The sequence below is a fragment of the Microtus ochrogaster genome, chromosome 26 (genome assembly GCF_000317375.1).
Source record: "Microtus ochrogaster isolate Prairie Vole_2 chromosome 26, MicOch1.0, whole genome shotgun sequence".
In the NCBI taxonomy this organism is placed as follows: domain Eukaryota; kingdom Metazoa; phylum Chordata; class Mammalia; order Rodentia; family Cricetidae; genus Microtus; species Microtus ochrogaster.
Genome location: NC_022025.1, coordinates 13,701,055 through 13,717,251, shown reverse-complemented (window position 1 = coordinate 13,717,251; position 16,197 = coordinate 13,701,055). Strand labels below are relative to the sequence as shown.

Here is a 16,197-nt window from a genome sequence, read left to right as displayed (position 1 = left end):
TAGAAAGGAGGCACTCGCCTCCAAGTGAGTATTTTGAGAAGTGAGTCTGACCTCTTGTGTACATGAAGGGCAGCAGCAAGCCCAGAGACTTCCCTGGAATGACAGAGGTGTGCTTTCTGTGTGACGGTGGTGGGGATCCAAGAGGGAGGGTCTCTGGTAGGGGAGAAGTCCTTAACTATTGCCTACCTCTTTAAAGACAGTAAATCAATTTAAACTCTCAAACGAAACTACTTCCTGAGCCTGTATGCTTCCAAGAGTACAAAATGCTGCTGTCTTTTTTAGTGTTTCGGGAATACTTTTCTAGGATTCAGTATATTGAGATTCTTGACAATGTTTTGAATGCTGCTAAAAATTTGAGAAATGATAATGTATTATCTAATTCTCCAAATATATAAGAAACACCTCAAACCCCGCCAGGAAAACTGTCACACTAGCACTGCACCATGGCCACGCACTGCCTCGGCCTGAGTCAGGTGTGAACACCTTGACACACACCTCTCTAACCACCAACCTCAGTTACCTTTCCTGTGCTTTGCTCTAGTCAGAATCAAGGACAGAGCACACAGCAGTACCTTATGACCGAGAGGCTTTCTACTTGAAAACTTCCATATGCTTCACACTTGAGTGTGACACAGTTTTTGTGCTCAACTTCTTCTGACTTAAAACGCACACAGCTCTGCTGGTTTGCAGCTTACTTGTGAATATTATTACTCTTCAATAAAAATACTGTGTATTGTGCTTTTGCTTCAGTATTTTGGAGTAAGATTTGGGGGTTGGGGAAATAGCTCATTCTATAAAGAATTTGTTGTGTAAGCATGAGGACCCCAATATGATCCATAGACTCCATTTAGAACTATGTCCTGTTGACAAAGTCAAAGAAACAGGGCACACCCCGGGGGCCGACTTCTGGCCTCCACACACCTAAAAATGACTTGCTGGTACTATACAAGAAATCACTTTGAAGAGGCCTGTTGAGGATTCAAATATACCTTTGTTTAAAAAAATAACTGAAAGTTGGGCCTCACCTTTAATCTCAGCTGTCAGGAGGCAGACAGTGAGGGAGGCAGAGCTCAGTTCAGGACCAGCCTCGTCTACACAGTGAGTTCCAAGACAGCCAGAGTTCATAGTTACCCTGTCTCAAAATAAATAAATAAACCACATAAATGAATAGAAATAACTCACCACAGAGTTAATTTTAATCAGAGTTTTACCAACTCTCAACCACTGAAAAGGTTTTCTCTATAAACTGACCCCAGTTGTACTCCTAATCCTCAGCCTTTACCTTCTTCACCGCGACCATCTCACTGCTCACTAAACCACCGTCTCCTCACTGACTGCAAACTGGTCAGCTGTAGTGAAAACCCATTAAATGCTTCTTTCATTTTAAAAAGCGTTTGGTGCTAGCTGGAGGTATGTAGGTCACTGGTAGAGTATTTGCCTGGCATTCAAAACCCAGCACTCAGTACCACCAACAGAACAAAACACAATCAGTTTGGCCAAAACCTTACTACACAAAACCCTCCTAAGGGTGAAATGCTCATTTCAGTGACGGCTGAAGAGTTGAAGAGCTCGCCACACCGGACTTTCTGTGCCGACAGAGACAATGGAGCGGTCCATGCACAGCACTGGCCAGCACGAGCCTGGCAGGCTAGGGGGCGCTGGTGTGTCAGCCCTTCAGACGACAGGGACCAGCTGTCACAGGGCCTTGAAACACTGCTCTAATACAGCACGACAGGGAACTTAGGAATTTTGAAATTTTTTATTTTTGTGAGGTGGCAACATGTTACCCAAGCACAGGAAGCTCTCAAGCCTGTGAGGCTCAGTTGTATGTCATGTAGCGGGGAGTGGCGCTGAACTTGGCGTAAGACTTGATGACCTTATTTACAGCTTCCAAGAAGTCCTTCTCTGTAGCAATTTTTCGCCGTGCTCGGATTGCAAACATACCAGCTTCTGTACACACGCTCCTAATCTCTGCTCCTGTACAACACAGAGAAAACAAAGAGGTTTAATGACAGTGGTCCAAAAGACTGGCTGGCTCACGGACTAGACCAGCGCTTACCAGTGCTGTTCGGGCACAGTCGGGCCAGCAGCTCAAACCTAATGTCTCGTTCAACACTCATTGAGCGAGCGTGGATCTTAAAGATGTGAGTCCGACCCTAAAAATGAAGGAATTTACATATATTAAAGTGAAAATAGGTATCAGAAAGACAAAATTTCAAGAATATTTTTTCTAAAATGATTTTTTTTTTTTTTACCTCTAAATCAGGTAAGCTAAACTCAATTTTTCTGTCCAATCTCCCCGGCCTCATCAGCGCTGGATCCAAAGTATCAGGCCGGTTGGTAGCCATCAGGACTTTGATGTTGCCTCGAGGATCAAAACCATCCAGCTGGTTGATCAGCTCCAACATTGTTCTCTGCACCTCATTGTCTCCCCCAGCGCCATCATCAAACCGAGCCCCTGGGAAGACAGCAGAGACTCATCTCAGGCCCAGGCAGAGCAGCTCCACACAGGCCTTGTCGCACAGCCTCCCCTGCAGCTAATGCACACCTACTCTCAAGTCATAAAACTAAAGAGCAAAATATACCAAAACAACACAAAATGAAACAAAAACCACACAAAAAACACCGAGTCGGTTTTGTGCTGGCCAACTACTTAAGGCTGGGCCTGCCCTGCAGTGTGGTCGGTATCCAGATAATCCACTGGAGAATACTCATCTTTCCTTCCCAGCAGACAGCTGCAAACAGCTTCTTGGTTAGGGGTGAGATCTTGCACCCATTTCCCCTTCTCAGTGCTGGATTTTGCCTGGACTGAACCTAGGCAAATCTCTGCTTTAGAAAGAATTTACCACAGCTTTACTTAACAGCTTTCTTGAGAGATCTTTAAAGTTACTCCTTAAGGACATTTTGTTTTCAAATTAATCAAGGACTCTTGTGTAGGGAGCGAAGGGCAGGCCTGGCCCTTCATCCCTTCAGCCTTGCGAAGAACCCCTAGATTACATCCCTAGAGTTAGCCATCAAGGTCTACTGCCCCATTTGACCACCTCCTTCTCCCAAGGCTGACCACCAAGTTTCCAAACACTGAAGTCCGGCAGTCAGAAGCCCCGCACACCTCATCCTAACGCAGGGTTTCCTCTGTTACCTTGATACACCGCTGTTTGCCCATGGCCCCATTCTTCCCCTCTATCCAGAGGTCCTTTGTCCCTGCTTTCCCTGTCCCCTTCTTCTCGATCTCCTCCACCACTGCATCCCAGTCCATGCTAACACAGACCTCCCCTTCTGCTCTTAAAATTGCACCTGCAAGGTCATTTGCTGCTGCTTTTCTGTGTGAGTCAGAAAGCAGCCACTTTAGTTTTCCCTGCTGTGAAAAAAGGTGCTTGGGTATGGTTTGTGCCTAATCCAGGGTTCAGAAAGAAACTCCCACTGGGTGGGGGTCCCCTTCAGGAAGACTTTCAAGATGTCAGCTGTTATTACCTCGGCTGGACTCTCCAGGTAATAATAATTTGGGGACGGTTGGAGATCAGTTATTCAAAGAGTACTAGGAGAATGTAGAGATGGCTCAGCAGTTAAGAAAGAACACTTCCTGTTCTTACAGAGGACCCCAGATCCAGTCCCCAAATCTTACAGACTGCTCACAACTGCCTCGACTCCAGCTCCAAAGCATGTGACAAACCTTTCTGACCTCTGCAGGCATATTCTCTCTCTCTCTCTCTCTCTCTCTCTCTCTCTCTCTCTCTCTCTCTCTCTCACACACACACACACACACACACACACACACACACACACGCATGGCACACATTTTCTGAATAAATCAAAGTGGCTAGAAAGACGACTCGGGGTTAAGAGCACACCCTGCTCTTGCAGAAGCCCATGTCTCAGTCACGACGGCCTGTAGCCTGCTCCCGGGCAGTATGATGCCCTCCTCTGATACTGCACTCATGCACACACCCACACACTGTCAGACATTCTAAGTGAGCAGAAAAGGCCAAACTCAGGGCAGCTTCCTCTGCACTGGGTGTTCGGCACAGACAACTGACAAAACAAGACACCACTTGGAAAAGACTTCTGCTATGCTGGTGGCTTGGCAGCTCAGGAACCCTATGAGTTTCCCTTGTGAGAAACTCAGCAAGTGTTGACAGCACCTGGCCAAAGGAATACTGCTAGCCTGTCGACAGTAACCTTTGAGTCAGATCTGTGTCTGAACACCTACATACGGGGGAATGTACACAGTCTAGGCAGCACCCGGAGCACTGGGGATGGCACAGGATGGCGCTGGCATTCGTACTGAGAATCCCTGAAGGAATGCACAGATGTTCTGGGCATCTGAGACTCCATCTGCTGAAGCACTACCTAAAGACTGGAACCTACTATCTAAAAAGAGAAGCCTAGAACGGCCATCACAGAGGAGCTCCCACGGTTACGGCAGGCCTGAACGGTGAGCGCGACTGTGTCCGCAGTCTCCATGCGTTCCTCCCTCGTAGGTCCCCAATGTCAACTAAGTCGGCTTGACTCTTTTCTCGCCTATATATTTCTTACCCAGTCACTCTCTTCTTTTGCATTTCTTCATCTTCTATCTCCAATACATAGCCTGCCCTGGTCTGAAGAGTCTCTGCTTCTCTGTTAAAACAGCTTGACCTCAGTAACAACTGAAAGGCACTCCTGATGATGATCAGGAACTACAAGGGAACTTTCCATGTCTTAAGGACTATGACCACTTAGTTCCACGGAAGATACTGAAAGCTTTTTGAACTAAAAAGAACAAGTACATTTAAGAAGCTACAGGAAAAACCCCTACACTGAGTGAGATCTACCTTATCCCAGGCACAATGAATTCATTAGGAAAACAAACAATGGGCCAGCAAGAGGCTCAGTGGGTAAAGGTGACCTGTGTGATACCCAGAACCCACACAGAAAAAGAGCAAACAGATCCTGGAGAGCTGCAGTCCGACCTCCACGTGTGCTATGGCATGCACACAGTCACAGGCACACACTCCTGGGTATTTACACAGAGGACGGCAGACATCACAGACACAGTGCACATCAGTGCTCATTGCAGCATTAGTCACAACGGCTACACTGAGGGCCCAACTTAGCCATCCAACAACAGAGACGTTACTGCAGACAGTGACAGACGAACCTGCGGCTACTAAGGGTTAGTATTCTGTCACAGCCAACACCTCAGGACAGCTCACGGTTTTCATAGTCATTCTGTTGCTTAAACCTGTGACCTGGAGTTAAAGTCTTGTAGACTAACATCAGAACTCTACTACGTATCACTTGAAGCTTTTACGGAACTCAATCCTACACCAATCCTTTAAAATATCATCCAGGGACGGTCAGACGGCTGGGAGGGGGGTGCTGGGACCCACACGGTAGGAGGAGGGAACCGGCCCCCATAGACGTTCTTTAACCACACCCGTACTGTATGTGGTGGCTGAAAGAGAATGACCCCATAGGCTCATAGGAATGACACTATGGGGAATTATGGCCCTGATGGAGTGAGTGTGGTGTTGTTGGAGGAGGCGTGCCACTAGGAACAGGCTTTGAAATCTTGGATGCTCAAGCCTGACCAGTGTCTCTCTCTTTCTGCTGCCTGCCAATCCAGATGTAGAACTCTCAGCTCCTCATCCAGCACGGTGTCCGCCTGTGTGATGCCATGCTTCCCACCATGACAGTAATGGACGAAAGCTCTAAACTGTAAGCCAGCCCCAATGAAAAGTTCTCTTTATAAGACTTGCTGTGGTCATGGAGTCTGCACAGCAACAGAAACCGACTAAGACACAACAGCCCTGGACACACACACACACACACACACACACACACACACACACACACACTAAAGACAACTAAATCTATAAAAGTCATCCATACCTCCAATGGCATCAATTTCATCAAAGAAAATAAGGCAGGCTTTTTTCGTTCTGGCCATTTCAAAAAGCTCACGAACCATCCGGGCCCCCTAGTTGAGAAAATTTGATTCGTTACTAGAGTTGACTTTAAAATCTTTTCAAGTACAATAAATAAACTATACTGCACAGTTTTAAACACTTTTTCTAACAGCATTCTCAACCATTATCACCTAAGCTTTTTTTTTTTTTTTTAAAGATTGATGCTTGAGCCAGGCGGTGGTGGTGCACGCCTTTAATCCCAGCACCTGGGATTCAGAGGCAGGCGGATTTCTGAGTTTGAGGCCAGCCTAGTCTACAGAATTCCAGGATGCCAGGGGTACACAGAGAAACCCTACCTCAAAAATAAATAAATAAATAAATAAATAATAAATAAATAAATAAATAAAGCAAGGAGACTAAAGCCTGCTAGCTACACTATCAAACAAACCTTGCTGGCCTCAACACAGTGTCTCAAAGTCTTCCTGACCCTCCAGCTATTCAATAGCACTAAGGTTACAATGAGACGTGAGCACATCTCATCATTAATGCTTTTTTTCATTTTGCATGTTAGCATTCTTAAGTGAAGTACGATAAGCAAAACTTGAGGAAATCAAAGTACTTGATCTATCACCTGGTATTACTGATCACTGAATCTGATTAAGCTTTGATCTAAACATTAAAATTAAAATACTAAGTCATGTAGCCCTTTTGGCAATTCTTAAGTATACTAAACAGAATGTTTTAGATATCATATATGCAACCCTAGCCTTTAACCTAAATGTACGTTCTTAGCTAACACTTTTGTGCTTGTGTGTGTGTAGACACTCATGCCCACATATACACACAATCCATGTTCTCTATTGTGTGTAGACACCCATGCCCACACACAGAAAATCCATGTTTTCTATTTCTCACTAAACCTTTTGACTACTGTCCCTGAGAGAACATTTCATTTCCCAAGCACCCCTGGGGTTTTTACCTCACACACCCAAACCGCACTAACTGCTGTTCTTCTGGGAGGCAACGTTGATCAGAATTTCAAATGGCAGCTTATTTGGAATTATTTTTTAATCTTATGCATATGTCACAAATCTTCCACAGAACAATGAACGCTTTAATTTTGACAAGTACACTTACCTCCCCGACGTATTTCTGCACGAGCTCAGACCCGATAACTCGAATGAAGCAGGCGTCGGTCCTGTTGGCGACGGCCCTAGCACAGAGCGTCTTGCCCGTGCCCGGGGGACCAAACAGCAGCACACCTTTTGGAGGCTCAATCCCAAGGTTAACAAATCTCTCTGGCTGTGACAGAGACACAAATTTTACACGTACCTCTTCTCATAATAAAAATATAAAATGACACAAAAATAGTATTTTCACTTTAAAAAATTACAGTGCTTCAAAATTCCATTATCTGATACTGTGTGTTCCATTATCCTCCAAGATCTACATGTTTCTTCTACAATAACAGTAATTATCTATAACTTAACAGGCTACCCCCTAATTTCCTTTATCAATCTAAATAGCAGATCTGTCTTTTAAATACGCTGGCCACTCAATTCCTGTTTGCTCTCTCCTGAAATTTAACTATTTTCCACACCTCGACCCTATCAAAAGTTTCATTAATGAAACGCTCGAAAAGCTATTACTACACAAGCAACGTTGGTGCTCACTGCACAGCAGCTCACTATGCCCTCGCATGCAGGAGTTTACGTGAACTTACGTGGAGCAGAGGGGTTTCAACCACTTCTCGCAGCTTCTCAATCTGCTCCTTGCAGCCACCAACGTCACTGTATGTGACGTCAGGCTTCTCCTCCACCTGAAGAAGAGGACACAGCCCGTCAGAGCAGACCCGGTCCTCCCCAGGAGACCTCATACCACAGGAATCAGGTGTAACAAGCATGCGCACAGAAAGGCAGTTAGAGCTGTTCTAGGCCAGCACAGTGACTGATCCCAGTGTCTCAGAACTGTCTGTTGAGACATAGCAAGTGACAAATACTGTAAAGATTTCCAAATATTTTTTAATCTCTGGTAGCTTTTTGGCGCATTAGCTGTTTAAAAGCTGCAAACTATTTTGGAACAGATGCAGTTGCTGTTGTTTTGTTTGGGGTTTTGTTTATTTTATGAGATAGGCTTCTGTCTTATATTCCAGGCTAGCTTCAAAGGCTTTAATTCATGGCAATCCTTCTGTCTAAGCGTCCCAAATGACGGGTTACGGATATGAGTCACTATGCCTGGCTCACAATTATATTAAAGAATGTGAGTCACTTTCCCCAAGTTTCTTACCTGCATCATGGTAACTGTTGGGTCAATCTTAGGAGGTAGTGGAATGTGAATTTGGTATTTATTTCTGTCCACACTAAGGAAATAAAAATAAAAACAAAAACAAAACAGATGCTCTTTAAGTTTTCAGAGGACTTTTTCTGGCTAGTACTTATCTTGAAAACCACATGACAGGTAAGCAAAAGAAATATAATCCCAGAAGTTAAAGAGAAAACAGTTATGAAGACTAAGTTATTATGTGTTCTAGTTGATTCTCATTTACTTTTCTGAAGCATGTACTACTGCCTCTACCTTAGCTACAAGTTTTCAATTAGGACACATAAAGTCATGCATAAGAAGCAACATGGAAACAGGAAGGCTACGCTGGTGTGAAGTCAGGGAGCTCGCAGAGAAGAGAAGATCACGAGGTGTGCTAATCAATCCCCCTTCACACTCCACGGCATTCTGCACTCACCCACAACAAAGCCACAGTGAGAACTTACCCAACTCTCATCCCTTCCTCAATGTCAGTAGGCGCCACCTGATCACTGAGATCCACCACAAACTTGGCAAACTGCTTCACATTGATAATGTATTTGGGGTCCTCTGAATCAGCATTGATTATCTTCGTACACCTAGCACAGCAAAAGGCTTCATGAGAGGAAGAAATCCAAACCACTAACAGTGAGCCCAGGGCACGAGGTGCAGCGCACAGCAAGTGTAGAGCACAGCTGCAGAAACTGCGCCACTGCTCAAGACCCTTCTGGGCTCAGCCCTAACGGGACACTCAACCTTAGCTGAGCCACGGAGACTTCAGATGATACCCTTCCCCAGGAAGACTAAACCCAAAAGTTTCCTTAGTGGGTTCCAAGCTTGACTTTGCTTTTCATGTCCCTTTATTATCAGGAACACTTTTCATCTTAGGTGACTATCTTCTTTATTAAGAATATAGCCATTTGTCTTATATCAAATTCAGTAATTTATGTTTTCATTTTTTCTTGGGCTCACATTTTAAATCCATTTTTGTTATTTTTAATTTGAAAGGATTCACTCTCTGAGAGCTCTGGTAAAAGTTAATATATAATACCATGTGTGTCAAAGTATCTAATAAGACAGAAACAGAATACATAATTCATACTAAGTAGCTAGCGCATAAGCGGCAGCAACAAATACAGAGAATACAGAAGAGCCCCCAAGTGTGCATATAGCTGTTGGTGGGAGCGCTTTGTGCAGCGTATGTAACAGGGTTGTTTTCTGTCGCCAGCACAGGTCTTTTCTAAGGGAGAAGCTGACAGGCCTGCTGCTCCACAAACGGGAGATGTTGGTATTTGGTCTAATATGCAGCAGAGGCTGACAGCAAACGTGCGGTCCACCCTGACGCGGCCTCCTGGTGCCAGGACTATAGGTGTGGGTCACCATGTGCTACCACCATGTCTGGTTACGTCACGATTTAAAAAGTAGGCTGAAGTTTTCCCACACTGTAATCCCACACTTGGGAGGCAGAGGCAGGAGGATCACTGCAAGTCTGAGACCAACCCAGACTACAGAGTGAGATCCTATCTTTAAAAAAGAAAGAAGTATATCTACAGAAACGTTAACTTCCGGAATGACTGAATAAGGCCCTTCAACAGCTTACAACTTAAAATGAACAAATATTCTTTAAAAATTAAAGGGAAGTAAAGAGGTATACCTATGTAAAAGCAAACAAAATTTCCAAAGAAGGTGTGGGAGGTCCTTCTGTATATGTGTTGCTTTTATTGGTTAATGAACAAAGAAACTGCTTTGGGACTACAGCAGGGCAAAATAGAGCTAGGTGGGGAAAACAAAACTGAATGCTGGGAGAAAGAAGGCAGAGTCAGTGAGACACCACATAGTTGCTAGAAGGGAAAGATGCAAGGTGCTAGCTGGAACCTTGCAGGTAGGCCATGAACCTTGTGGTAAAATATAAAATAATGGAAAATGGATTGATTCTTGACATAAGAGCTACCTAATATGCTTAATACTGGCCAAACAGTATTGCAAATAACATAGTTTCTGTGTGATTACTTCGGGTCTGAGCAGCCGGGAACGAACAAGCAGCCTCCTTCCTACTACAGTTATGTCTTGAAACCTCAAGGAGCTGGTAAGATGGCTAAGCACATAAATGGGCTTGCCATCAAATCTGCGTTTGCTCCCTGGACTCCACATGGAAAGGAAAGGAACACAAAAGTTGTCTTCTGACCCCTCACCCACACACAAATACATAAACGTAATAAAGGCTTTAAGGACTCCACATTTATTTCTATGCATGCAGACATACAGGAGGTTGTACATAAATGGGTAAGAGGAATCACTGCAGCACGAGAACTGGGGTTTTCACACTGTGCGCTGTCCTTACTGAAGGCACACAATGTTAACTCACATATCTGCAGAAAGTTTTATTTATGAAATAACAAACAAACAAACAGATTTAAACCACTGCATTAGCCCCAAACTCTAAATGAGCTTGGCCATAAGCACCACAGAGCGCTGACATACCTGGCTACCTGCAGCGGCTGCTCGCTCTGAAGTGTCTGTTTATCTGCGGCCAGATCCCAGAGGGCTGGTGGAGCCAGGCCAGTGTCGGACTCTTTAATACCTGCAAAGAGAAAGATGTAGTACGTCACCCCAAACTAACTTTCTCTACCCTGGCACTACTGGCATTCCAGGTTGACTACCTCCTTTTCCAGGTTCTGTCCTTATATTCTATAAGATGCTCAGCAGCATCCTGGCTTCTAGACATATACCACCAATACCTGCTTTTTGCACATCACGGGGATCAAGTTGCCTCCAAGCACTGCAGAATGCCTTCAGACTGAATCATTACCCTATAGCCTCTACCCAGACAGAATCTTTACCCTATAGACTCTACCCAAACCACTATCCTAAAGCAATCAAAGCCAAAAATGTATACTTGACTTTTTTTTTTTTATTGTTTTGGTATTACAGGACTTCACTATTTAAATTTTCAAGTGCCAACAACCAGGCAATAGCCATACTGAATAACATCATGTTTTTACTCAATTTAAAATTTTGATATATTAGAGTTTACTGAACTAGGCTTTGACCAGCAGAAATATTACTTGTGTAAAGGATGCTACCTAACTGCATAGGACTAAACACAGCTGTAAAAGTACACAGTAAAAGAGAGTGTTAAAGGAGGTCATTTAACATTTCTGTAATTTATGATTTTACTTCAAATTTGTATTTAAAATCTTACAGCACAAGCAACAATTCATTTAAAGAAAGGAGGTAGGATGGATACGTACCAGTGAGCTCATTGATTTTTTTGAGAAGCTGTTGAATGTCATCCTCCACCTGCTTGATCTGCCTGGAGTATGTGCTCTGGCCCTGGGTGGCAAAGACCAGTTTAGTTAGAGCATCTGAACATCAATACTTAGGAAACCCAGACACAACTCTCTATGCCAACCGTCTACTAGCCTTGCTGTGTTAGGGCTGGGCAGTGAAAGGAGGGGACCTTTCTAGACATTTTCCTACGGCAGTTCTGCACTTTCTGACCTGTAAGTGACCTAAAACCAAGCTGGCCTCACACTTGTGATAATGCTGAGTGCTGGGCAAAAGGTGTGGGCCACCATACCCAGCTGAAGTAGCATATGTCTATGCACTTAAATTTTCCACTCAAATCTAATTTTGCCACATATATTTTAAATACACTACATTTGCACAAACCACTCCAAACATCTTCGACACACCACCACCCACTCTCAGAGGCCATGTACAGATCAGGAGCAGTTAAGATGCTGCAGACCCAGCCCATTGTGGTCACCTAGACAGAACTGGGGCAGTAACCTTCTCTTAGTGTGAACTCTCTGACAGTTTAGAAAAACAAAATAAAAACAATTCTTGTTTAAACACAAAACATCTACTTTTTGTAGTCATGTAAGAAGACTTACGTAAGTTTTCAGTAAGGCAATATCCCCCTCGTCCAGAGCTAGAACAAAACAGAAATAATACATGACATGAGGTTCAACAGGAGAGGGCAGCTGGTCAACTTCCCTGTTCAAATCCAAGTGTTCTGTTTGAGTTACAAAAACAGTAAGAATGGGGATGAGGAATTAATTACACTGTATTACACATTCGATCACTATTTTATACACTTTATGTACTACACATATAAAACATACCCATTATGGTGCTTAGTTAAATAACCATGCTATATTCATACAAAGAAATACAACAAGGCAGCCAGTGGTAGTAGACACTTTTAATCCCAGCACTTGGGAGGCAGAAGCAGGCGGATCTCAGTAAGTCTAAGACTAGCCTGGTCTACAAAGCGAGTTCCAGGACAAACAGAACTGTTAACCAGAGGACTCTTAACTAGTCATTAGCAAATGTTATCAGTGGTTGTCAGGCATAATTGATTATTAGTCTCTCTGTAAATGATACATAGTCTACAGTTCTTTAGTGGACCAGTGTGCATTGTAACTAACATCTAATTATGATTCTCAAGTCAACAGTCGCGTGCCTCTGTGGGCATTCAAGAGCACGAACAGGCAGCCCTCCTGCCCCGAGCCTCTCACACAGCTGACATGGCTGTAGGAGACAGCGTAGTACAGCCTAAGGAGCGCAGCTACCAACCTGACAGACCTGAATTCCAGCCTCAAGCCGGTAGGTAACGTCACTTCTGACATAGAGTAGTTCGCTGTGCAGACTATTTGCACAGATAACAGTCCATGCAGAATACCAACTTCCTTCTGGGAGCCTGGAATCTTGTTAAGTGCTAGGCAAAGCCTGCCATCTATCCAACCCTCAATAAGAACAAACTAGGCACTGGCACCAAGTCCCCAACAGTCTTCCCTGACTGGCAATTATTTTAATCATGCTGTCATATCTTGTTGTCGAGACAACCAAGAGAATCTGCAATTCTTCTTCCTGTTCCCCTGGATGTCACCTCATGTCCTCTGTCCCTTTTGTCTTTGCAGATTTTGCTTTGTATCTTTTACCACAATAGAGTCACAGTCATAACTGTAACATCTAAGTCCCACAACACGTCCCATAAACTTTAGAATCTAATGGTAGCCCTAAGAATCCTTAACACACCAGCACATCCCAATGTGGGAACCCAGAAGGCAGAGAAATCAGACAGAGTTTCAGCACCAACATGAAGTCAAAACAACCAATTGTCTTTCCAGTCTTGGCTGCCGTCTTGGCTGCCATCTCAACAAAGGCCACAGGTGTCTACGCCTCACTAAACATACCAAGTTCTCTGAAAATATGGTCCAGGACGTGTGTGCCTTTACAATGCTGCTTCTCAAGGTCTCCAAGAACAAACGGAGCTCAAGTTCATCAAGAAGGAGGAGATGGACCAAGAGGAGGCAGCAAGGCGCTGAGCAACCGAAAAGAAAAGCGGCTGCCAAGAAGGACTGATCCTACCCTGCTGGCCACCACCCACAGCAAACCTTTATAAACTGGAGAAGAAAAAGAAAAATTAGCTGAGAATTACATCTGAGAAGAGACAGCTCAAGATGCAAACAGAAGAAATCACCAGAAAGGAAATTTCAGAGAAACTATTGCAGGACACAGTGAAGGAAAAAGAAACAGCAAAAGGGACAATGACGATCAGCTAGAAAAGGTCAGTAAGGCCCAGGGTCACCTAGTAAGGCAGCGGACAGTCAAGACAGCAGACCAAAGAGTCACTGTATGAGAGACAGAGATTTAATATAAATATACTGTGTATTATGGATATGCTATTCCATCCCACAAATACCATTATTTCCAAACTACACTGGAGCCAATCAGTAAAAACTAATGCCAAGAGTTAACTAGCTCCTTCTATTACCAAGCTGATCCTTTCAGCCAGCTAGGCAACAAAAGGAGAAAAAAAAGAAAAAGAAAATGGGGGAGGGAAGGAAAAAAGAAAGGAAGGGAGAAGAGGGAGGGACGGAAAAAAAACAATGAAACAGAAAACTGGTTATAGATTGAAAACGAAAAATACACTGTCTCAACTTTTTTGTTTGGTTTTGATTTTTTGAGACAGTTTCCCTATATAGTCCCAGTTGTCCTGGAACTCGCTCTGTAGACCAGGCTGGCCTTGAACTCAGAGATCTACTTGCCTCTGCCTCCTGAGTGTTGGGACTAAAGGCTCTTTCTCTGGGGAAGAGGCTTAAATGGTAAAGGGGAGGCCGAGGTTGTTATGAAAGGGAAGACTGAGACACACCATTGAAAAATAGTTGTCTTTAGGGTAAAGAAGTAAAAACAAAGTATCAAGATAAGACTAGAAAAAAAATAGAAGAAACTATATCTAAAAACGGTGACCACATCTCATGCACTGAATGAAAAAAATGTCAACAAGTCTAGTCTCTGTGGGGAGTAATTTTGGCAACCCTGCTCTAAAACTTAGCCTGTAACTTACATGTGCCAAGTTTTAGGGCACGATCATTTGTAGATGGGAACATCCGAATTCTCCATCGATCTGTGCAGCCATTATATGGGACATTTTGCTCAGACACAAGCACTTGCTATTATCATGAAATCGCTAAATGAAAGATGCTGATACATAGCAGGATACATTATGATAGATACCCACACACACCTGTATGCATAAACACACACAGAGTCTTGCTTCTATATGTATTAAAATGTCTAGGAAAAAAAAAACGTAAAATGATTGGAACCGGCACTAGCTGGAATCTGGGGACAAGGATGAGAGACTTGACCTCTTCTGACTCGAGTTCTGAACCGTCGCCTTTCAGGACTGCCACCACGCAGTGGCTGCCACCACGCAGTGGCAGCACCCAAACCGCCACACTAGGGGAGGGGAGGAGGGGCCGGGAGGAAGAACTCGAACCCCACCAGGCTGGGCACCTTTTGCAGGCCTGCAAGGCCACGCTGGGTATGGAGCGTCAACGCCTGGCAAACTATTGGATTAAAAAAATTAAAACACCGTTTAAAAAAAATCGGTGATCAAAAGAAGAATTCAGAGCCTGGAGTGAGCGAGGAAGAGAAGGGAGGCGGGCGGGAGCTGCGGCCCGGGCCTGTCACCACTCGGGTCCGACGGCGGCGGGAATCCCGCGCCTCTGCGGGGCGGGCGCCGATCCCTCCCGGCTGGGAGCTCCAGCCCGTGTGCGCTCACCTCGGATAGGCTTGTCGTCCTTCTCATCCTCCTTGGTTTTCCGCTGGTCCGCACCTAGGTAGTCAGGCATCTTGGGGGCCACAAGAGCCTCAGCGTCTGGGGGATTACGCAGCACCTTCGCGCTTCCGGCGGTGCTTTCCCTCTCTCTTCCCCACCGGAAGTAGAACGGCGCTCCGGCGCTTATTTACACTGCGCTCGGGTCTGGAGCGCCTATGTGTGCGCAGGCTAAGACTTCCCCCGTCCCTCCCTGAGCTTGGTCTTCTTGGTACCGGAACGCGAACTTTCAGGACCAACCTCGGTTCAGCTCATGAGTTTAAATTTGATTCAGTCATTAATAAATAATACACGCAGTCAGGGGTGGCTTGTTAAACCTCTAAGTTTTAATTTCCCCTTTATCTCACAAGATTGGGAAGGCACTAAATAACAGTGTTTGCAAAATGCTTGGCATTTTAGATGCTGCTAATTGGTGACTGATCTACAAAGAGAATGAAGGCAACACATTTCTGTGAGATGTGTATCAAGTATATACAAAGAGCTACAACTCAACAAGAAAACGATCTGCTTTTTTATGATGGGAGAGGAAAAGAATGTGTAAAAGACGGGGGAAAGAAAGATGGGTACAGAATTTCGACAATCGCTTCTCTAAAGGAGAGGCACAAATACCAATTAACACATGAGAGAATGCTCAACCCTGCACTTTATTCTCTTTAGGCCTCAAATTTAAAGAGATCTGCTTTCCCTAGTGCTGGGACGAAAGGTGTGCGCCACCGTGGATGGCTTTCTTCCTTCCTTCCTTCCTTCCTTTCTTTTTTTCTTATTTGATGACTTTTTTTTTTTTAAGGAAATACAGTTTGAGAGGATGTAGGGAAAAAGAACAGAACTAGCTTGTGCTATTGGTGGGTAACACGGTGCAATGGTTGTTGAAAATTGAAAACAACA

At 44.4% G+C, this 16,197-nt stretch overlaps 1 protein-coding gene across 1 annotated transcript; it reads right to left on the bottom strand.

Moving 5' to 3' along the window:
• Positions 1 to 1,740: 1,740 nt before the first annotated feature.
• Psmc2 (proteasome 26S subunit, ATPase 2) lies at positions 1,741 to 15,452 on the bottom strand. Its single transcript, XM_005358362.3, has 12 exons — positions 15,259 to 15,452; positions 12,080 to 12,117; positions 11,435 to 11,516; positions 10,665 to 10,764; positions 8,651 to 8,782; positions 8,172 to 8,244; positions 7,609 to 7,704; positions 7,023 to 7,187; positions 5,869 to 5,956; positions 2,256 to 2,458; positions 2,060 to 2,156; positions 1,741 to 1,977 (listed from the first exon to the last, which is right to left on the bottom strand). The coding sequence occupies exons 1-12, from the start codon at positions 15,326 to 15,328 to the stop codon at positions 1,820 to 1,822; spliced, it is 1,302 nt and encodes a 433-aa protein (XP_005358419.1). The 5' UTR covers positions 15,329 to 15,452; the 3' UTR covers positions 1,741 to 1,819.
• Positions 15,453 to 16,197: the final 745 nt, after the last annotated feature.